A 24,448-nucleotide genomic window follows, 5' to 3' on the forward strand; every position below is an offset into this window, starting at 1 on the left:
ATGCAATCGATATCAAAACGGCTCTTTCCCAAATACTAAACAGATTTGGAAACGTGAGAATTATTGTATCGGACAATGAGAAATCTCTCAAATCAACTCTAATTGGTACCTTTCTCAGAGACTATTACGGTGCGGAACAACATTTTGTACCTTCAATGCACAGTCAGAGTAATGGCCAAGTTGAAAGATTCCACTCCACTTTATTAGAAATTGCCAGATGTGTTAAAGCACAGCAAACTGTAGAAGATACAGTCGAACTGCTGCTTTTGTCGACATTTAAATATAACAATACCATCCACTCTGTAACAGGAAGAAAACCAATAGACATTATTAACTTAATTCCTAACAAAGATCTAGAAGAAATTAAAGGAAAATTGAACGTTGCTCAGAAAAAAACTCTAAGGATTCATAACGAAAACGCCTCGTTTAAAGTTTACCATCCAGGTGAAAAAGTGTTCGTTAGGAGAAATCGTAGGCTTGGGAATAAATTTGATAAATGGTACGTCGAAGGGACAATTGAACAAGACTTAGGCTCGACAGTGTTGATTAATGGAAGGAAAGTTCATAAAAGTAATTTACGGTAATCTACTTTTTTTTTTTGTTTGTTCTCTACTAGACTTCTAATGACATTGACAGTACTGACATCGGAAACAATACTGGACTCTTACTTCATAGCTGTAAAAGATGGAGACGTAGCAATTTATAATGACCACAAATACATTCTGCACAGGACAAATTTAACGGAGTACGAAATGATTTTGGAAGAAACAAATGGGTTATTAAAAAATTTTTCACACAGAAGGGAAATTGACTTTATAACGGACCAGATGAGACAGATCCAGCGGTTGCTGCGAACACTATCGGTACACGGCCGACACTCACGCTCACTGGATTTTATAGGATCAACTCTTAAGTTCATAGCCGGAACACCAGACCGTGCTGATTTTGAGTTATTAACAACAGAAGACAATATGAGTATACGTGACATCAATAAACAGACAATTATCAACTCGGCCCTTCAAGACAAAATCAACGAACTGACGGAAAGAATAAACGAACTGCAAAAAATATCCAGGACATCCAATTCCATTAATGTTGATGAGCTAGTATTTCTTGAACTTTTGAGTGCCAGGAATAGTGAAATTATTTTCTTTTTGAGCCAAATGTCTTTATCAATAACTCTCGCTAAGGCTAACATTGTAAATCCTATTATACTTGACAATGCCGAAGTAAGTTATATTCTCGAGAATGAAATGGTACGAAAGTAATAACACTATTTACTACACTATTAAATTGCCCCTAATTGAGCGAAAATGTAATTTTGTAAGAATTTTTCCAGTCATTCACAACAACACTATTATCCAACTAAGTGTAAAGACCTCAGCGGATTGTAACAAACAACATATCCCTGTAACTGTTTGTATAAATGTGGGGAACACATGTATTTGCAAAAGTATAGTTAACGAATGTTTATCTCAAATTTTAAATTCGAATTTTGCAACTTGCCCTACTGAGCCTGCTGATAACATTCCGCAAATTCAAATGATATGGGAGGGTTCAACATTACTTAATAATGTTAAAAATACTAAAGTGGTTGATATAAAACCAATGATGATTGAGGGAACCGCGTTAATACGCTTTGCAGAGAATGTTACTATAAGTAACACTGTTTATCTTAACAAACGTCGTCAAATTGATTTTACTGGGCCACACCCACCAACAATTTTAAATATAACAACATCAGCTCACAACGTAAATCTTTCTTTGCCGTATCTTCATAGAATTTATTTGGATAATACTAATTTACTGCAAATAATAGAAGTTAAGATATCACACCATAAACTGTTATTCATACTTACTTTAATTTTCATTTTATCAACTACTATTGGAATTTTCTGTTATAAATTAATTAAGAAGCAAAAACCAATTGACACAGACGACATTGTTAAGAAAATACAAAGTCGGAGTAGCGACTCTCCGATTTAACGTAAGTTAACGTACGTTAATAATTATTAACTTTAATTATTTAGCCCTACCTCGTATTAATAACACACGCAGACAATTCGCGCATCATATTTCATCACGCCACCACCTGGTCGTTGAAATGCTGATGCGCTTATTAGTGGTGCGGGTATTCGACCGGTAAATATTAATGTTTGCTGGAAGAATGCAAAGTAAGCATTCTCTCACACTTCTGTCAAACTATATTAAGCCACAAAATGAAATAATAAATCAGATTGTTTTTACACGTCCACATAAGTGGATATCAATCCCAAAAAATCGTTGTTTTACTAATTCAAAATATCACCATAGGTGATAAACGGTAAAAACGTTAACTTACACAAGGTTGAGAATAAGAGCGGCATCTATTTTGAAGGAATTGGAACCACAGAAGTATTAACGGCAGAGTGGAAACTGATCACTTATTATGATCTTTCCCCATTTTGGGCAGGTATGGATGGCTTTCTACCGAGATAAGAACCCTTCTGAAGTTGTGTAAGATAGCAGTTGAGACTGAAGCTGTGAAATACTTCAAAAATTTCATTTAAGTACAGAAGCACTGAACATATTCCCCAGGCGCATCAGGCGAGGAGCTCTAAACATAGTCGGGAACCTCGCACACTCGTTATTTGGTGTCTTGGACTCGGAATAAGCAAGCAACATCTGTTGGATCTTCTAAAAAATCGGACATGTATTATTGATTCAACAATCAACATAATCAGAAAGGATGCATATACGAGCCAAAGGAACTTCGGCAACATGCAAGTAAAAATTAACCTTCTGACAAATAAGGCGAAGAAAGAGGAAGATGTTGTAAAGGCAACACAATAAATTATGTTCCTCACTTCGCAGTTGAAACATATAGAAGATAACCTAATCGACGTTTTAGCGGATGCCCATCATGGTCGGATAAGTCCATTGCTACTTACTCCACATCAATTGCTACTAGAGTTCCAAACCATCAAGGCTCATTTTCCTCCATCTCGTGCTCTACCGATTCGCGAAGATAATGTTCCGAATTTCTTCAAACTAAATAAGAGTAAGGGAAGGGTTATGAAAAACCAAACCATATTCGACATTTGCCTTCCACTAGTGAATCTCCAGCAGTATGATTTATTCAAAATTATCCCCGTACCTATGCTGTTATCCGGTCGATTTATTTCAATAGCTTTGAAATCAACATTATTGGCAGCTAACTTCCATCGGGATGAGTTTATATCGCTAACAGCAGAAGAAATACATACCAGAAATGACTTTTTCATTTGTGACAACCAAGCGAAGTTTAGCAAAGGCGATCTGTCACATTTACGCACCACCAAACTTGGAGACAAATGGAACAAAAGAAGGAATGGATGTTTACTCTAGCCAATTCAACAGAATCGTCCTTTGTTTGTGGTACAAAAATGACACACCTGGCGGTGCAAGGAGCTGGAACTTTAGAAATTGGACTGTATTTTCAAAGACAACACATTTACAGTATATAGTCATTACGAAAACAAAACAACAGTGCACACATCATATCTGAGACTTAAGCCACTGGATTCCATAATCTCAGGCAGCTAGATTGTCTTGCTTAGCAAAATATTAAACAGCACCTATGAACTCGTCACCTTACACCAACAGCTAAAAACTATTGAAATCTGACGCTTTCTACAACTAATGAAATCGACGGTCATTCACCATCATACCATAACCTATACGTCACTGTCACTGTAAATTTTCGCCACCACACCTACCCCCGGCAGTCAGTTTAATCATCATACGTCATTGACCAGATAGTTTCTTGAACCTCCTCGTTCAACGTGGGGGAGAATGTTCAAAAAAACATATTTTACATATACATTTTTACTTTTGTTATTATTATAATTTTATTCTATGTCAGCATATAACTGACGTATATAATTATTGCTTGCCTTATGCAGGCCAATAACCTAAATAAATAAACACCTCGATTAGTTTCACATTGAATTGGTTATTGGCTGAAGTAATTTATTGCTTACTTTACTTTAAATGCTAGTTTTAATGAAATCTTAAATGTATAAATAGCAAGCAAAAATAAATATTCTTAGGGCCTGGGAAAAACAGGTTATCAAAAAATTTTACATTAGAACAAAAATTTTAGCTACAAAGCATCAGAGATATATTTCCATCATTTGCGAAAGAGGGCCAGGGAAAAATAAACCTTATATACCATACAATAAATACAGGTGATGCAACACCAATAAAACATAGGCATTTTCCAGCGTCTCCGGCAATTGAGAAGTTACTCTATGAAGAGCTTGATAGAATGCTAGCTATGAGGATGATAGATTAATCTTCCAGTCCATAGTCTTCCCCCATTGTTCTACATAGGAAACCTGGAAAGAATCGCTTATGCTTAGATAGCAGAAAACTTAATTCCGTAACGCTTATCCATTTTCTCATATCGAAGGATAAATTTCCGCCTGCCTAAGGCAGATTATATATCAAGCCTTGACCTCGAAGAAGAGTTTTGGCAGATGCCTCTTGATGATTCGACGAAAGGTAAAACTGTCTTCACGTTTCCTGGGAGACCACTCTACCATTTTAAGATTATTTTATTCAGCTTATGCGTCGCCCCTCAAACGATGTATAGGTTAAAGTAGTACCAGCGTCTCTCAGAACAGAAGTGTTGGTCTACCTGGACGATCTTCTGGTGCTGTCTCCAAACTTCGAGAGGCATATCAAAGTGCTCATGAAAGTGGCTAAGCCCCTTCGAAAGGCCGGGTTAACGATTAAAGTAAATTTTGTATGAACGAAGACCGGTATTTAGGTCGCGAAATCGGTAATGGTACCATTCGAAGAGATCTATCATGGAATTTCCAAGGCTTAGATCTGTTAAACAGCTGTGCCGGTTTCTGGATATGTCAGGTTGGTACCAGAAGTTCATTAGAAACTATGTTGCGATTTCGAGTGCGTTAACCGATTTGTTAAAAATTAATAGAAGGTTTATTTGGAAATTATTATGATATATCTCCGATTATGATGATATATCTCCAGTTCCAAGTAGAATTTCATAAAGTTATATAGTCTAAGTTACTTTCGGGCGATGTTATAGTACACTGGGAAATTTTCAAGAAAATCTGTTCAGCGGTATTCGAGTACATAAATTAAAAACAAACAATCAATCGTACAAACTTTTATAAATATAGATTCATTCCTGACAAAATGAATGACAAATTCATGAAGGCTTTCCGCAAGTAACTTATGAAAAGCATTGCCATGCATTAAAAGATGTTTTGCAAAAAGTTAAACCAAAGAATCCAATTTGTATACTGGGTGACTTTAATATACCAATCATTTTGTGGAATTTCATATGACATTCATGAAATTCATATGACTTGAAAATCTAGTTGGAACTTCTGTTTGTAAATCCAATGTTTTAAATTCTAATTGTAACATTGGATTCTCACGGTGTTAGTTCTTTGTGTAAAAGCCCTCATAAATTCGCTTGGCCCTGGTTATCACTTATCCTCTGGACGTGAAATCCTGTTCCTGGAAAGATTGTTTTTTTTTTTCACTTTACATTTCGTTTTATTATGCTTCTGGCAAGAATGATTTTTCACTAAGATTTCTCAAATATGGTGTAACTAATATTTCGGTGTTGCTTTCTTACATATTTGTTCTTAGGATTCCGTTTGCCCCTGCTATCTCCACATATACCTAAAAGCTATAAGATGGTTACTGTGAGAGCAGCATAAAATTTTATCATTAACCAGTTATTTCTGTTTCATCGGTTGATTAATATGCAAAGTTGGCAGCTATTTTTTAGATCTTAAGGACAGGAATAACAATTTCATAATTTGTCAAGCCTTTAAAAAAAGTATATATATAAAAAAGGTATATATATAGAGTATATATCTAATGGTGGCGTTGTGTTCGTTTATTGGACTTTGATAATTGGCTCGTGAAAATAAAAAAATAAAATATTTAATTATTTCGTTTAAACATATATCAAATAAAACAAACAGTGAAAAAATACTTGAAAGTGAATTTTTTTTTTGCAAATTGCGTTAACCTCACCTCCCTGAAAGGCCTTTCGTTGTAGGAGCTCCAGCAACCTAAACAGTAAATCCCAATATCTTGAACATTAACATACATAGAGCAAATTCAAATGGATTCCGCATTTGAGGAGTGAGCCGTTATTTCTCTCTGACATGATCTGCTGGAACAGGAAAGATGCTGGAACGCTCTTGTGGTTTTCCAGCCATCACGAATAACTTTTTTTCTGGAAAATTCTCACCAAAATGCTTTTGTACGCTCGTAAACAATATAATGAACTCACTGCCATAATTTTAACAGCTGTCGGACTAGTGGCTTGGGAATGATTTGATTGCAGTTTTTTATCTCACCCTATATATATATATATTATTTTTTCATATATACTCGTAATATATTAAAGTAAAATTAACTGTAAAATTAATATTATTCTGGAGTTCACTTTTTTCTTGCGTCCCTAATAATTATTTGCCACTTTTGCTGTTAATAAATATTTATAAATGTTACATATGATTTTGTAACAGCTTGGAGTTTCGTTCGATAATCTGTGTTCTCGTGTGTTGTCTTGACATTTTGTCTTTTACTACTTTCGTTACGCGTCCGAGGCAAACGAATTAGAGGAATGCTCGAATTTATTTCTCCTCCGCAATTCCGAATCAATTCTTTTCCGATTTTTGTTTTGGTTTACTTTTTATTAAAGATTTAATCTATTGACTTAACTTCATTTTATTGTCTATTACAAAGAGAAATGATTTTCGAAACAAAACGTGTTAAAATATGCACAGATAATTCAATATGAGAACAATAATAATATAAATAGAACAATAACAATACAACATGAAATCCTACTCTTATGTAGACGTAAAGGTTAGTAATTGTAAAACCTTGCTGAAACTTAGTATAAGTTAAGTTTTACAAACAGATATGGTCAAAATACCAATTCAATTCATCCATTGAACTTACTTGCAAAACGTGGGTCATTCGCTGTCGTTCCGTACCATGTCGTTGATCGCATATCACTGTAATGACCTGCTAAAGATAAATTATCCGTTGGTCCACAATAACTTTGTACACTAGGGCTGTGGTAAATAGAACCCATTGTATATGGACTTGTCATGATTAAAAGACACAATGTGCAAGAAAAAATTAGACCGTATTTGTTGAATGTGACCTGTAAGATAAGAATACTTATTATATTATATTACAAATATATACAGTAGCTTTACGATTTAACGGACTATATAATGCAACCTTGTTTGTTAAATTGATAAAATGAGTAATGTTTATAACAAGGCTTACACAATGTCTTTATTATAGTTTTAAATTAAAATTAAGTTCTCCATACAATAAATGCATACCAACATTTTTATTAAACTCTTGCTTGGAAATGAAATTTTAATGAATAACTCAAACTAAAACAAGTAAAAAACATCTAAGTTCGGCAGGAACGAAATTTTAATACCCCATTTTGAAAGAACTGGAAATCTAAAAAAAATGTCGTCGAAACATTCAGATTAACTGAAAACCGTTATATGGGGCCTAAACAAATACGAAATGTGAAACATAATAACGTCACTAAAATCATTAAAATACCAAATATCGGGAGCATCGTTATATGGTGGCTATACGAAGACGTGGATCTGCTTCCCCAAATTTTGTCAGAGGCTGTGGTACCCATTACGAACTTTAAATGCGAAATTTGAAATAATTCAGTTCTTTAATGTCTTTAATACCATAAAAATGTCGAATATTGGGAGGTACCCTTATATAGGAGCTATACGAAAACGTGGACCTGCATAAGAAATGTTTTGTCATTGGTACGAAATTTGAACAATTTTGGTCTAAATGTTGCTATACGAAAACGTGGACCGACATGACCCATCTTCGAACTTAACCTACCAGTAGTAAAAACACATGTCTAGATGATTAGCCTTTGTCTAGATGATTAGCCTTTGTCATATTGCAATTTATTGGAACATTTAGTAATCATTTTTGCGGCACGTTGCTGTGCCATTTGGAGTCTGTACTTCACTTCTTGTTTAATAAGAGTCGATATTATAAAGCGGTTCTACAGTATATAAGCCAAGAGTAAAGTAAAAAACTAGAATACAATAAATGTTAACTTTAATGTTCCAAATATTTTTTAACATATCAAATTTTAATATCCCAACAATATTGTTATAAACACCATAAAGTATATAAATATTCATTATCAGAACAGTGTTGGCTTCTTTGTTCGAGATACCATAGTATTTTGTTGTTGCAAAATGGTCAGACTTAATCCCTTTATTGTTGTTTTTATAAAATCAACGTTTATTTATAAGTGGAGAATGATGGTAAAGTTTACCAGGGGTAAGGCATTCATTATCAGCACAAAATTCTATGCCGATTTAACGATGTCCGTCTGTCTGTTAAAATCACGATGCAGCACACATTATTTGACGTAGAGCTTCAATATTTGCAGAATAGTTTGTACTTTATTTAGAATGGTTGGTGTTGAAATGAGATATGTCGGTTTACGTTTTGTTATACCCCCAAAAAACGGTACATTCCGATATTCAGTATTTTAATTATTTTTGATTTAATCCCGAAATTAGAAATTTTTAGTCAAACTTTTCCATGAATCTGTCAAAGAAGTTCGTAATGGGTCCTAGCTCTGGTGGAGGAACTTTGTATATGTATGCATACGTTTTTATATGTCCCCCATATAACGGTACCTTCCAATATTCGGTGTTATGATAAGTTTTGCCACGTTTATATTTGTTCACTGTTTAAACGGTATTTTCACATTTACCTACGGAATTTATTCAATTTTTATATTTAAGATTCGCAAAAATAAACACCTTTGTAGTATAAAATTGTCTGCATGTATTTTCTTTTTGGTGAGGGCACCCACTTTATTGTTTTTTGAAACTTTGCTGCATTCCCCAAGCAATCTTTCATGTATTTGTAGTTTCATATGGAATACGTTTGAATCCAGATGATGGTATATATCAATTATGTCCTGGCCGAAATTTATTTTTATACCCTCCACCATACATAGTATGGAAGGTATATTAAGTTCATCATTTCGTTTGTAACTCATCGAAATAATAATTCAGACCCAACAAAGTATATATATTATTGATCAGCGTAGAAGTTTTCTATGCAGGTCCAGATCTTCGTATAGGCCAGATATAACGGTACCTCCCTATATTCTGTATTTTGATGATTATGATTATTTATCGGATTTTTTTTCAATTGTACTGGCATATGACAAAAGTTGCCTATGTAGGTCCACGTCTTCGTATAGATCCCAATATAACGGTATTTTTGAAAATTTAACAGAATTTTTAACGTATTTTATTTTTATTTTTTTTTTATTTCAAAATTCGTTTCAAACGGTTGAGCGTATTCAATGTTCCGCACGGCCGAACTTGCCGCTTTTTTGTTTTTTTTTTTATTTATTTACGTTTAAAACGCATTTGGCAACACAAAGCAGAGAACGTTGAGCTCATTACAGTATATTCAGTTCAAACAAATTACACCAAAAGTTAATGTTTCGTCTATCATTTCTTTGGATTGAATTTTATGGTTGATAGTACTGTCGATATTTTTTACTCAATGGCATATTCATATCTTCACTTCTAATTGCACTAGAAAAAAACTCTTAGAGTTCCCCTTTTTTAATATTTTTCGCAGTACACTCTTAAAAGAGGTTAAGTTCTATTACCTAGGGCATTCCTTGGCTCTTTCAAACTTTTTTCTATAATACTGAAAAAAGTGTTTACATTACGAAAAAATTGATTTTAACTGCAAAAATCTGCAGCTGTGGATCCTACTAGTTTATGAAAATGTCACTTTTACCGTGAATATTTTTTGATAATATTTGTGGGAAGGTATATATTGTTGTATAAATCCAAAATGACAAATAACATCAAAATCTGTTGAAAAATGTTGCAAAATCTTGGATAATCCCTGAAATACGGAAGGGTTTAATAGGAGCTATATCAAAAACATGTTCAATGTTTACAGTTTTTGACACATCAATTTGTTAGCCTATCCCAAAGTAGAATGCTAAATTTCGTCAAAATGTATTAAAACATACGACAAAAGCCCATCAAAGAAGTAACATCGGGGCTAGGGCTCTATGCGAATAATATCAAATATATTATTTTTTACATTATTATACCCTCCGCCGTACTATGAAGGGTATATTAACCTTGTCATTCCGTTGGCAACTCCTCGAAATTCTCATGTCAGACCCAACAGATTACATATATTCTTGATCAGCGTAAAATTCTAAATAGATTTAGCGATCTGTTTGTCAATCTGGTCGTCTATCTGCTGTAATCACGCTATCTTTAGAACGAATTGAGATAGAAGGCTATGATTTTGCACACATGTGTAGTTTTTCGGTAGACACCCAACATACCAAATTGACTTGAGAATAATATTTTAATAAGCTTACAAACATAAGCCTAAAGCTTGAGAAAATCTTGAGAATGTATTGAGAAATGTTTGTTTAACAATTATAGAATAATCGAAAAGGAACCCTTATTCATAAGCTTATTCTTGTAATTGCAGAATAAGCTTACGAAAGTAATATTTTATAAAGCTTATTTTTTCAATGGTAAAAAATATTTATTTATTCATTTTTTAATTATTTTACACATTTCATTCATTGATTGCCATCCCAGCTGTCACTGCATCCTGTTGCCTTGATACCTAGATGCTTTCTTTCCCCTTATTTGAGCTTCTGTATCTCCTCCACTTATTCTTCACTTCTGTTGAATTCCTGCAACTTTTTGACGCCTCCATTCTGAAATGAGATTGAAATAATTTATACTACAGATTCCCAGATTTATTATTCATCTTTACCTTAGAGTTTCGTCCGGAAATGGGTCCTAAATTCGCGTGATTTTGATTTTAACCAAAGAAAATAATTTTTTGTTGACAATTTTCACAAAAAAAATCAAAACAAATTTGTCAACAAAGGACAGATTTGAGAAAAGTTTGTGCAAAAAAGTGTTTCTCAAGCATTGTTGAAAAATTCTTATGATAAACTATTTTCATAATATTATTCTCAAGCTGTATTGTATTTTTGGTATGTTGGGAGGTTAAGTTATATGGGTAATGTAGGTCCACGTTTTCATATAGCCCCCATATAACGGTACCTCCAAAATTCGAAATTTGATGATTTTAGCGATATTTTTTACCGAAATTGTTTCAAATTGTTATTACAAGGAAACTTATCATTTCCAAATATTTATTTTTAGTTTTTAGATGTTCCCAGCGCCTCAACAGCACTTTAAAGTATGTACAAAGTATTTTGTACACCTATGTGGCCAAAATCTTAAAAAGTTCCTCCAGAGTCTGGTTTTTATGCTCAGTTCTCCTATAATTTTTGCATAGGCCCACACAAAGTACAAAGTTTTCAAAGACGGAAGTTTTAGCCGTTATGTCAAGCACTTGTGTCAATGGCAAAGATATCAGAAGCACGTGCAAGGGTTTCCGTAATTCACATAGATTCTTTCGTTCTTTTAAACACTAATTTTCTTGGCATTTCCTGCATTTTTTACCTTAAGCCTTGATGTTTTTAGCCATTCTCTACCACCGATATTTTATACAGACTTTTTCTGGCATTCTTTTGATTCCCGGATGGCCTCCGTACACTGACCCATCATGATACTTTTGTAGGAGATTCATTTTCTGCTCGTCAGCAGATATCTCTTCTAATTTGACGTCAAAGCTATCCTTAGTTTCTTTCATAACTGGTTTGCCTAGTTATTGGCATCATTGATTCGAATCATTTTAAGTAAGACCTCACGTTAGACTTTCTAAAGATTTTCTCTCATATTTCAGGTAATATTCTACACTTCTACCATTGAGAGAAATCTTTAGGTGAACATAATTTTGGACCTCCTTTATATTTAGTTGTTCTTTCTTTGATTTTGATCGCATGGTAACCACATATATATTCTTTATGTTCATGATATTGTCAAAATCGAGTCTGGCTCCACAATTGCCTTTTTCGTTTATGTACTGTATCTCAAAGTCATGTTCCTGTAGATCCAATCTAATTGATTCGACAAAATCAAGTATGTTAATGGGCGGTGATCACTTTTCACCAAATCGGTCTGAAGCATCATCCGCATCAGTAATAATACAAAATTCTTTATTGAAACAGGATACTGGAGAATTCTTGGTGACATTTTTAAAAGTGACTTCTCGAAATGTTCAAAGTACTAAATTTCATTTACATTTTTACTTTATAATAATAGTACTAAAGTGACTAAATTTACTTTGCGGAAACATAGACTATTTTGGTAGTACCCTCGTTTGACTTGTCGTCAGACCCCAACTATAATAACATTAAAAGATATTCAACTCGTAACTTTCCCTTACTATCTGCCAAATATATATACAAACTGGACGATGTGAATCTTAACACTTCCCTAAAGTCCGGAGAAGAAATTGGCAATGCAGTTAAAATATTTACTTTGGTAGTCGACACCGTTGTCAATGTTGCCACTCCCGCTAAATTCCTAAACCAGAAAGGAATTTCTACAATCCATCGAACATTCGAAAGCTCTTGTCTGAAAAAAGAAGGAAGGCCAGAGGAGAATGGTAGAAGCATCGCCCTAGGCTTCGGGACAAACTAAAAGAATGTGAATGTGTTTGGCACACTGGCATCTCCTCTACAACTGCCTTGGCGGATACCGTAGTGAGCGGATCGCCGCTGGGTATTGGTTGTTGGCGGTAGGCTCACCTTGCTTTCATTGGAAGTAGTTGTAGTTGTAATAATATACAGACATGGAACCATCAGCGGTCACTCAGAACCTCTGCGTTCACTTGTCTGTATTTGCATATATATTAGAAATAGACAAGGGATGCTCTGCGATCACTTAGAACCTCTGCGTTCACTTGTCTTTTAGAAACGAAAGCATCAACACACGGCCTCTGTCGCCACCCCAAATTACATAAAGGCAATTTTGATTGTTTATACGAAAAGAGAGAAAACGAATAAAACTATGAATTTGATTTAGAATCTCATTAATTATTTCTTGTGTTTTATTTCCGGCAAATTCTCTTTCTTTCTTTGCTCACCACACGCGCGATTCACCCTCACCAAATCTCTCACCCAAGCATCATCTATACATCTAACATAATAACTATGGGAAGTTATCGTTGTTGTTACTGCCGCTGTCGCCTTACACCCACTCCCCTGAGTTAAACATTGGTCGCATCGAGCCGGATTGAAGCCATCACTTTGTCGCTGCTCCCTCCTTTGCATGAAGAAATCATCGGATTTTCTACCATCAACATACAAGAGACTAAAAACAAGGTACGTAAATTCAGATCTCTGTTTGAAGTGAGCTACCCGCGTTTGTTAATTGGTTTTAATCGAAAAAACATAAAAATGGTCGAGCTTACATCACCCTACTCGTGTGTCATTGTTATTCGAATACAGTTCACTATTGTTGCATTAAATTGCATTCGTTGTACTGATCATCCCACGTCACGGTGATGATACATTTGCCTTTCGTTTGAAAACAAGTCAGTTGGTCGACTTATATTAACACTTCTTGTGTTAATTAAGTGCATTACCCTACAACAAGTAGTTCTGTCGTTGTGAAAATAATTAGCTCTCTTTGTACTGATAATCCGTCGTCGCGTTGATCATACAAAAATATTTGGTGCTCTTGTTCGCTTCCTTCAATATTTTCGTTTCTAAATCTCATTTCAAATGTTGGACCCTTTGTGAGAATAGAAAGTGTCCCCTCGTTCTTGCCCTACTCCCTCGCCTTAGCAGAAGAATTTGCATCACCACATTTGTTATTGCAGCACACATACATATTTCATCACTTTCGGTCATTTTGTTTATTTGTTTTTGCATTCCTCACCAACCAAATTGTGCTGTAATTCTAACTCCAACATTTATTTTCCCCTCTAAAGGGTGAGCCCTGTAATAAGAATTTGTTGTTCTACTTTTGCAAAAACAAAACACTTGTTATAACAGTCGTCCTCACTTTGTTGTAAATCACCTTCGTTTCTCTAAGCGTCGATCGATACTCAGTTTAGAATTTACATTGCAAAACATTACAACAAAAGTAGCCCATCATTCCACGCGCCCTTTTTAATCGTCGGTTTGATATTCAGTTAAAACACCAACAAATTGTTTTGATCTTCAACTCTCACTGTTGTATCGATTGTGGCGTCGCTTGTTGTGTGGGTGCGTAGCTGCTTACGCATAGTAATTTCTCTGCCGACGTCGCTTGTGGTATATTGCTCTTTGTGCGATATCCGTTGTTGGTTCGACACAGTGGGTTAAAACAGTAAAAATTGTGAATTTTTGTAATTTATTTTTGAATCTATTTTTTTGATAATTTATTGAAATATTATCAAGTGGTTGTAGGGTTTTTGGACAAATTCACCCTAAATCGGCATTCTTTGCAGACACATTTAGCAATAAATATTAGTGGAAATTTATCGTTTTTTTGCTAGTTTTGCAAAATTTGTAAATATTATTTAACGTTTGAAACTCTATGTAGGTTTTTGGAATTTTTGGACAAATTCACCCTACATTCGGCATTCATTGCACATATTTTAGCAACATATATTCGTTGAAACTCTTCATTTTGTGGCTTTTCTGGAAATTGTTTAGGCAATTTAGTAATAGTTGTTGGTACTATTTGTTAATCTCTATAGAGTTTGCTTGCTTTTTGGAAGAATAAACTCTATTTTCTGCCTAAACTTAAAAACAAAAATAACAAATTTAGCATTAAATATTTCGAAGAGCTACTCTATTTCGAACGACACGTGTTAAACCTTTGTACAAATCTTTGTCGTGCAGTTGGTAACATTTTTTGGAAACCTGTCATAAGTACCCTACAGTTGGCATTACTAAATCAACTATTTTCCTAATTTTATATTGAATCAATTTAAGTAGAAACGTAAGACTAATTTTTAATTACAAGTAGTTCTATCATCTTGGAAAAGTTTCTCTCCACTTTTCTGCTTTTTAGCTCTAATTTAATTCAAAAATTTCTTCACCCAGCGGATTTTCTTCCGCAGTTTCGGAGCTTTCTAATTTCCTTTGAGAGTTAGTCGTCCTTGTTCGAAATTTCAAATTTATTTTTGTTCCAAATTCTGTTGTTGTTAGCCAGCTTTCTTTTAAAATTCGCTTTAAAATGTCGATCATTCTCCTTACACGTTTCATGAGCTGACATTGTTCTTAAAAGCGTAGCACATTTCGAACAAATAGAAGAATCAACACTCACAATATTCAATCTGAAGATTCGCAATGCAGAGATTAATGAATTGTCTGATAAGGTTTTGTGAACTTATGATGAGTGCAAAATCTACCTTAAGACATCTGAGAGTGCACAGGCTAATAGTATTGATGCCGTTGAGGAAAAATATAGCACGGCTTGCCTTGCATATCTTCGGTGTTTATCCACCATCAACAGGCATCTTGATCGACTCAATTCATCTACAAATGAAAATGGCTCTCCTACTGCAGCTTCTCGGTTCTCACATCCTCCTGAACATTCACGTGCGCTTTCCATTAATTTGTCCCACAATTCTAATATGACACCAACTTCAGGATTTCCATCAAAGGAATCTATTTTGCCGGTGTCTGTGCATCACACTACTCCACCCGTTCATGGTTCCTTCGAATCTTCTGACAATAACAGTTGCTCCAATTTGCCTTTCGATAATCATTGTTTCATGTTGCCACCTGTTGATATCGAAGTCTTTGCTGGTGATTTTGTGTCTTGGCCCACCTTTCGTGATTTGTTCACCACACTATTTATAAAGAATGTTCGTCTTTCAGACATTGAACGTCTCTGTCATCTTAAGCAGAACCGGTGAGGCTCGAGAAATCGTTTCTAGATTTCCACTCACGAATAGTAGTTTCCATTTTGCGTGGAAAGCTTTGTCAGATGCGTATGATAATAAGCGCATAGTGGTGAAAAGTCATATCAAAAACTTGTTTGATATTCCTCCACTAAAAAGTGAAACTTGTTCGGGTTTGAAAAGTGTCCAACGTGGAATTAATAATTGTCTCGCTACAATGACCGTCTATGACGTCGCCACTGATCAGTGGGATCAAATTATTGTACATATTTGTTTGCAGCCTTTGCTTTTAACCACCTTGACTTTGTGGGAGCAAAGTATCAAAAATAAGTCGTTGTTGCCTTCCTGGCCAGATTTAGATGCTTTCCTCACAAACAGTATACAAACTTTGTAGTGTATTCAGATCATACATAAAAATCAGTCCACCGAAAAGTACTTGCTCAAAATAGTTTAGTCTCCTAAGTCCTTATTGTCGCCAAAGAATGGTACTCCTCCCAGACCTGTGAAGAAATCGTCGTCATCAAAGATTGTTTCACCTCATCGCTCCTCCACTAGATCGTTGGCATCCAAGCATGTTCGTACATCTAGTTCCATCATTAAAAAATCATTGGTACATAAGCCAAAATGTGTTGCTATTTCTCCTCAGCCAAACACTTCTTGCTCCTTTTGTCCTAACCAGAGACATGTTCTTCGACTCTGCCCCAAGTTTATAAAACTTTCGTTTGAGGACAAATTCTTGATTGCTAAAAAGAATGAACATTGTATCAATTGTCTCTCACTTGGTCACGTAGTTAAAAATTGTCACAGTACAAATAGTTGCAAATCTTGAAAGCAAAGGCATCACAGCCTTCTCCACCGGCCACAAATTAGTAGTTTTGTTGGATCACCTTGTTCAAAACAATCACAGGTATCTACCAATCCTAAGAATATTGAATTTTGCCTGTCAGATTCGATGTCCAAACAGACCTTACCTCCGGCCTTTACCAAAGTCAAACGCCGAGGTTCAAAGTCCCCTCCGGCTTTTACGAAGGTCAAAAGTCGAGATCCAAAGCCCTCTGAAACGCACCCACTCTCTGCAAAACACAATTCCAACAGGCAGTCTCCCAACACCATTGAGGAAAATGTGCTCTTGGGAACTGCACTAGTAAACATTGTTCATAATGGTAAATCTTACACTACTCGTGCAATTGTAGACCCTTTTTCTAAGGAATCAATTGTTAGTAAAAAACTTAAAAATAATCTTGGTATTTTAACTCGCTCTGAGACTACTTGCTCTAAAGGTGCTGCTCCAAGAGAAGAAGAGAGAGAATACGAATAAAACTATGAATTTAATTTAGAATCTCATTAATTATTTCTTGTGTTTCATTTCCGGCAAATTCTCTTTCTCACCAAATCTCTCACCCACGCATCATTTATACATCTAACATAATAACTCTGGGGAGTTATCGTTGTCATTGCCGCTAGTCGAAGCCATTCTCCTCACTCCCCTGAGTTAAACAACTACTGTTATTTATATTTAACAGCATTCTTCAAGTAGGGTACTTCCCGTCTGCATGGAAAGAATTTGAAATAGGTCTGGCATCTCCTCTACAACTGCCTTGGCGGATACCGTAGTGAGCGTATCACCGCTGGGTATTGATTGTTGGCGGTAGGCTCAAATTGCTCTCATTGGAAGTAGTTGTAGTTGTAATAATATACAGACATGGGACCTTCAGCGGTCACTCAGAACCTCTGCGTTCACTTGTCTGTATTTGCATATGTATTAGAAATAGACATGGAAAGAATTTGAAATAGGTCAAGTCGTAGAGACCCATCAGTCTTCTATCTATACTCTCAAAGTTGTTCGAAACAACATCACTAATTAAGTTAACTCCCCACATTACAACTAGCAATATTATCCCTGACCACCAATTCGGCTTCCGTTAGAACCACGGTACTATTAGGAAAGTGCACAAACATTAGAAAGGCATTCCGCGTTATTTATAGACATTTCCTAAGCATTAGACAGAGTTTGGCATCTAAAAACACTCATAAGCTTTTTGTAGCTATTTGTCAAATAGTACATTTGTTGTTAAATCGAAAAAAATAAATGATATTTACTGCCGATATGCCCAATACCAATGAAACTCTCACCTCAAGGTTTGTTGATGACACTGCTTTCATTAGTATACACAAGGATCGTATGATAGCGTGGGAAAAATTACAAACCCATCTAGATCTTTTTAAAAATTGGCTGACGAAATAGGGAATATCGGTAAATGCAAGCAAATACATACACGTTACTTTTGCTATAAGACGTTCTCCACAAATAAAAAAAGTTTCATTGAAAGGTACCGTAAAATATATCGGAATGCACCTGGACCGAAGACTTACATGGAAGCAACACATTGACGCAAAATCACGCAAATTATACTAAAAATACCAATATTGACTAGTTAATTGGTATACGTTCATCTATCAATGTAGAATACATAGTCCAATTATATAATACAGTAATAAACTCAATTTGGATTTATGGCATATAGCTCTGAGGCACAGCTAGTTCAAGCTACAAAGAAGACAATCGAATATTCTTCGATCTATCACATGTCCACCATGGTACATAAGAGACGCAAACATCCACAAGAACTTAAACATACTTACTGTTTAAGAAAAAAAAGAAGCTTTGCCGAACCGTGCCGTACACCCAGAGGACACGATAGACTGCGTAGTCGTGACACATTTTCTATCACATAGTTTATGTTTGTCTTACATTCTTATTATTTTCAGCTCTTGTCAGGTCAATTGAACGTTTTTTTGTCGCCCACTGTTATATATGTACAAGTAGTAGTATGCTAAAATGGAAGCCTCATTTGTGAAGAAATCGATAAGACTATTACTGTAGTCCGCGAATCACTTAGATAAACTGTATCTATACTAATCTGATTTACCTAATAAATAATTTTCTGGATATGACTGTATCCACAAGCTCACAAGAAAGACACATCTATATCTTGAAAATTAAAGCAACAGGGTAATTTTATTCAAAAAATGTGAAGGATTCAATAAATTAAACAAATGTTAAACAAGTAAAAAACGCAACGAGGAGGGAACGAATTTAGCAATTTTTATAAATATGTATCCGTTAAAAATTATATTAAAATCTTAAAAATACCGAATGTAGCCATTATGTTAGTGTCTATATGACTACGTGGACCGCATTATCAAAATAATCAAAATTCCGAATATAGGGAGTTACTATTATATGGGGCTATACCAAAAAGTGGACCACACAATTTTCTCTCATAGGCTGTAGTATCCATTACGAATATCAAATATCAATTTTGGAACAATTCCGGTGAATAATGTCGTTGAAATCATCAAAATACCTAATATCGGAAGGTACCGTTATATGGGGGCTATTTCAAAACGTGGACCTACATATCCCACTTTCAATACCAAAAGTCCTGCAGACATTATATACATTTGAGTAAAATTTTATCAGCCTAGTTCATTTCGTTCGGAAGATAGAGTGATTTCCACAGACGGAGGGACATCGCAAAATCGACATAGATATTTATGCAGATCAAAAATATATATACTTTGTGGGGTCTAAAATGTGTATTTCGAGGTGTAACAAACGGAATGTCAAACGTAATATACCCTTTATACTATGGTAATCACCATAAAAGTCTAAGCCGTTTTAAAGATGTCGATCTGCCTGTATATCCGTCTATTGAAATAACGATGCAGTCCAAATTATTTGACGTAGAGCTTAAGAATTTGGCACAACTATTGGTATTGTGTCTAGTCATTTAATGGTCGCCACATTGTCCACGAACTTGTCTGAAAATGTTATTTGTAGTCCGTAATGGGTTCCAGCTCAGTTGGCGGAACATACGTATAGGTACGGTTTCGTATAGTCCCCATTTTAACGATATAATTCTAAGTCGATATAGCGATGTCCGTCTGTTGTATTGAATTTGTACAGAAATAATGGAGCTCGCATTTACAAAATGAAAGCGCAGTATCAGCTAGTACACGCCACACGGAATGCAGACAAGGTAGATATATCTTCTATAATACCAGCTGATATCAACAAAACTGGGAATTTAACAGCGGAACTGGTAAATATTGACGTTTCAAATGGATTACATGAAAGGCTACATCAACGAAATCGTTTGGCCTCAATTTCGACGAAGACAGATGTATCTTCCGTCCGAATTGATTTCGCAAGAGACGGAGTACATTTTGTACACCTGAAAACCATACAGTTTCCAGCTAAGTACAATTATGGGACGGCTGAAGGACGAATGTTGCACTGTGGATCACGCAGTCGTATACTTAGGTGCGAAACTGTTTGAAGAAGGTCAAGTCTACGTGGCTCTTAGTAGATTAAGATATTTGCAAAGACTACGTATTGAAGTGTTGGACTAACGGTCAAGAAACCTTGCAATAATGAAACATTAAATGAATTAAATAGAACGCTAAAAAAAACTACGGTTTTATGTTAAACATACATTGCAATGTGTAAGATAAATGTACAAAAAATAATACAATAGATACAGTCGTGGGAATTATAAACATATGCATAGACTAGACAAAAATGAAACCGTAGACAAAATAAATTGACATGTCGTCAATTGTCTACAAATCGACTTATTCTGTGATAGAAGAATCGTGTAATTCGCCGTTAGACAGTTGGCCCGCAGACGGTGGGGAAATTACTATCTATTTTCTCGCTCTTTTATAGTAGTTACAATAATAGTTATAATTGAGTGTATAACTATTCGAATCTAATCGTTGGACTAGTTTATCGTTTACATTGCTGGCTGGCGAGGAATCGTTTCGCTACTCGTAGTTTGTTTCGACAAAACATGATAAAAGTACTACTCACTCACCACTATGAAACCCTAAAACTCGCTTATAATGAAGCTTGTTAGCTTGTTTCCACATTTACGGTTGAACAACTGCCTAATTATACTGTGAAATTACAAACAAAAAAAAAAAAAAAAAACACACACACATTTTAATCAACGATTGTAAACAATTGACGTGCCCCACGGTTTTATTTTATTTTAGTCTAGTCTATGCATATATTTATAATTCCCACGAATGTTTCTATTTTATTATTTTGTGGTTTTAGTACATTAATTTTAAACATTGCAATGTATGTTTAAAAAAAAACCGTTTAACTGAAAAAATGTTTACCTTTTTTTAATTTTTTGACTTTTTGTTATCCTTATACGCTACAATCGATAGCTCGTTCGATAATTAGAGATATTGTGCGTCAACAACAAACAACAAAAGAATAGTTTTGTCAGTTAAAGAATAACATTCAAGAAAAAAATCATTGTCATTAAAAAGAAATCGGCCTCAACTATAATGAAGTACTGAATGAATCAAATTATGACTCTTAGAGAGTTACTATGATGGCTGTGTTGGTGCATCAGGAGTGCCGGGATGTGGTGAGCGGTTCCACAAAGAAACCTGAAACTGGAGATGCCAAATGGGTAAAAAAGGATGAAAATGTTTTAGCGACCACAACTTTAGTGTAAAACATCGGCAGATGCATGGAACACACAGAGCCAAAGACAACAGAGAATGCATTTTTATCCCACAGCGAAAATTCCCAGAAAAATGCAAGTAGCAACAACAACAAAAATGAGCGAGCAAACAAGCATGTTTGCAATACAAAGTGCTACTGTTGCGGTCGTTGGGGCGTGCTGCTGCCCGTTGCAAAAACCACAAAGAGAAGATGAGCGCAAATTCACACACGCATATATACAGTATGCTGGCACTGACAAATGGCAACAACAAATGTAAACACCAGTGTGTGGTGCGTCGACAGTGGAGGTGCCACACACTTGTGTTTCGATGGTGGAATGTTCCCGAAATGTTGTAGAGCATCGAGAAGAAAGGGATTGATTTTCTAGAAGAATGCAACGTAATGCTCAACGACGTGTTGTATGTACCGGAGCTGCATTGCAATTTTATTTCTGTGAGGAGAGTAACACATTAAGCGCAGAAAAATTCAATGGCAAAGACGCAAGAATCTCTTATGCCAAAGTAAAAGAGTTTTGTTCACCAAACAGGTATGGGATTGGTTTTAGGTTTGCATGAAAATCAAATGCACGGCGAAGCCATTTACACAACCAGAGAGCAAGACGATAGACTAATAAGAAATAGTTGATACAGATTTATGCGCACCAATATATAAGATTCACTGTATTTTTATACCCTCCACCATACAAAGAATGGAGGGTATATAAAGTCCGTCATTCCGTTTTTACTCATCGAAATAGTATTTTAGACGCTATAAAGTATATATATTCTTGATCAGCTTAAAATTCTAAGGCGATTTAGCTCTGTCCGTCCGTCCGTCTGTTGTAAACACGCTACAGTCAAAACGAATTAAGATAGGAAGCACAGATCAGTCTTTTGTGTGCAGGCTGGTCAAGTTTGAAGATGGGTTATATCGGTCTACGATATCGAATTGTCCCCACATAACGGTACCTTCCGATATTCGTTATTTTGATGATTTTAGGCACATTTTTTAATGGATTTGTCTGAAATTCTACACAAAGAGTTCTCTGTGAGTACATTATTCCCCGAAAAATAATTGTCTATATTGGTCTACGATATCGTATAGCCCCCTACTATGATGCCCCGATATTGGGGTTTTTAGCCACATTTTTCAATGGAATTGGCTAAAATCCACACAAGGAGTCCCTTCTGATTACTCCACCACCTGAAATAGAATTGTCTATATAGGTCCACGATACCGTATAACTTCCATATAACTGTAACTCCCGGCATTCGGTATTTTGATTATGTTAGTCACATTTTTAATGGAGTAGTCTTAAAATTCACACCAGGAGTTCTCTGCGAATACTTTACCCCCTGAAAGGGAATTTTCTGTATAGGTCCACGATATCGTATAACCCCCATACAATGGTACCTCCGATATTCGGTATTTTGATTATATTAGCCACATTTTTCAATAGAATAATCTGAAAATCCACACAAGGAGTTTTCTCTGAGTACTTTATCCCTGGAAGAGAATTGCCTGTATAGGTCTACATTTTAGTATAGCACCCATATAACGCCACCCCGATATATTCGGTATTTCTTGGATTTTCGCAACACTATTCAAAGGAATCGGTCAAATTTCGTATTTGAAGCTTGTAATGGGTACTTTAACCTATGACGGAAAATTGTCTATGCAGGTCCAAGTCTTAGTATAGCGCCTATACAACGGTACCTCACTTTATTCGATATTTTGATGATATTAGAGACATTATTCACTGGAATTGTTTCGAATTTTGTATTGGATGTTAGGAATCGGTACTACAGCTTATGATAGAAAATTACTTATCCAGCACCAAGTCTTTGTATAGCCCACATATAAAGGTTTTTATTTTAACGGTTATTTTCGAAGGTTTGTTTTTTGAAAATTTGGAGTTCATTACGAATGGTGGAGTGTAGGAGCGAACTTAGCCTCTTTTTTACTTTTTTAACAGTTATTGACGACAGGTCGCGTTATGTATTTGTATATTCCTCAAATCGAAAGGTGATACCTTTAAAGGTAGGAAAATAAAATGTTGGAGATCGGACAACAGAACAAAAATTGTAAACAATCACTTTAATTGTAAGGCAAATCACTGTACAGCACACGCATCAACATAACGGTGTTCCTGAACGTTTAATAGAACAATAATAGAAATGGCAGCACATTTAGATGAGTCTTTGTGGTCAGAAAGCATTAAGACGACAAAGCAACGCCATATAAGGTGTGGCATAATAAAAAGGCTTTTGTGAAGCATTTAAAAAAAAATGTTTCTTGTTTTTCGAGGAGTGCGGTATTGACCCACGATGCGTATTTTATAGAAAAAATTAATGATAGCAAAATAGAAGAAATTCCGATTAGAATTTTGAAGTATCCACATAAAACAATAGACTTTAGTTTACAATATCAAAAGACTTGACAACAGGTAAAAGCATATGTTCATGTTAACTGAGGTGGTAATATTTACAACAGAAAACCTGTAAAATAGTTAAGTATTTTGCTCGCTGGCTGTGTTTATTTTTATGAGAATCAAAGAAGCGGAATACAGTTGTGCTAAGTAGTACTAAAGCTGAGTACATGGATATTTCATAAGCAGCAAAAGAGACTGTATATAAGAAAATTATTGTCAGAAATTGAAATACGTTGTCGTGATAAAAAAAACGTTAAAAAACAATAAGTTTGGCCGGTTCGAACATTTGAATACCATCCAATATTTGAAATAAATTTGAAAATTATTAAAAAAATAAAATCCGTTAAATTCAGTTATGAAATTCAATTCAAATATGAAACTTAAAAAAAACAATTTTCTGTCATAGACTGTGGTGCCTATTAAGAACTTCAAACACGAACTTTGAGACAATTCCGGAGAATAATGTAGCTAAAATCATCAAAATGTCGAATATAGGGAGGTATCGTTATATGAGGGCTATAAGAAGACATAGACATGCATATACAATTTTCTGTCACTGGTTGTAGTACCCATTACTAAGGGCAAATAGGAATAATGTCGCTGATATCAGCAAAATACTGAATACAGGG

At 35.1% G+C, this 24,448-nt stretch overlaps 1 protein-coding gene across 3 annotated transcripts in view; it reads right to left on the reverse strand.

The window, feature by feature from the left end:
- The window catches only part of LOC131804155 (homeobox protein Nkx-2.5), a 576,057-nt gene that overhangs the window by 424,681 nt on the left and 126,928 nt on the right, over positions 1–24,448 (reverse strand). For all 3 annotated transcript variants that reach the window (XM_059126614.1, XM_059126611.1, XM_059126613.1), the window contains exon 2: positions 6,982–7,189. In XM_059126614.1, the coding sequence (XP_058982597.1) occupies positions 6,982–6,999 (18 nt within the window). In that variant the 5' untranslated portion in view covers positions 7,000–7,189. The remainder of the gene's footprint in view (positions 1–6,981; positions 7,190–24,448) is intronic.

This window comes from Musca domestica, unplaced genomic scaffold, assembly GCF_030504385.1.
Source record: "Musca domestica strain aabys unplaced genomic scaffold, Musca_domestica.polishedcontigs.V.1.1 4, whole genome shotgun sequence".
Lineage (NCBI taxonomy): Eukaryota > Metazoa > Arthropoda > Insecta > Diptera > Muscidae > Musca > Musca domestica.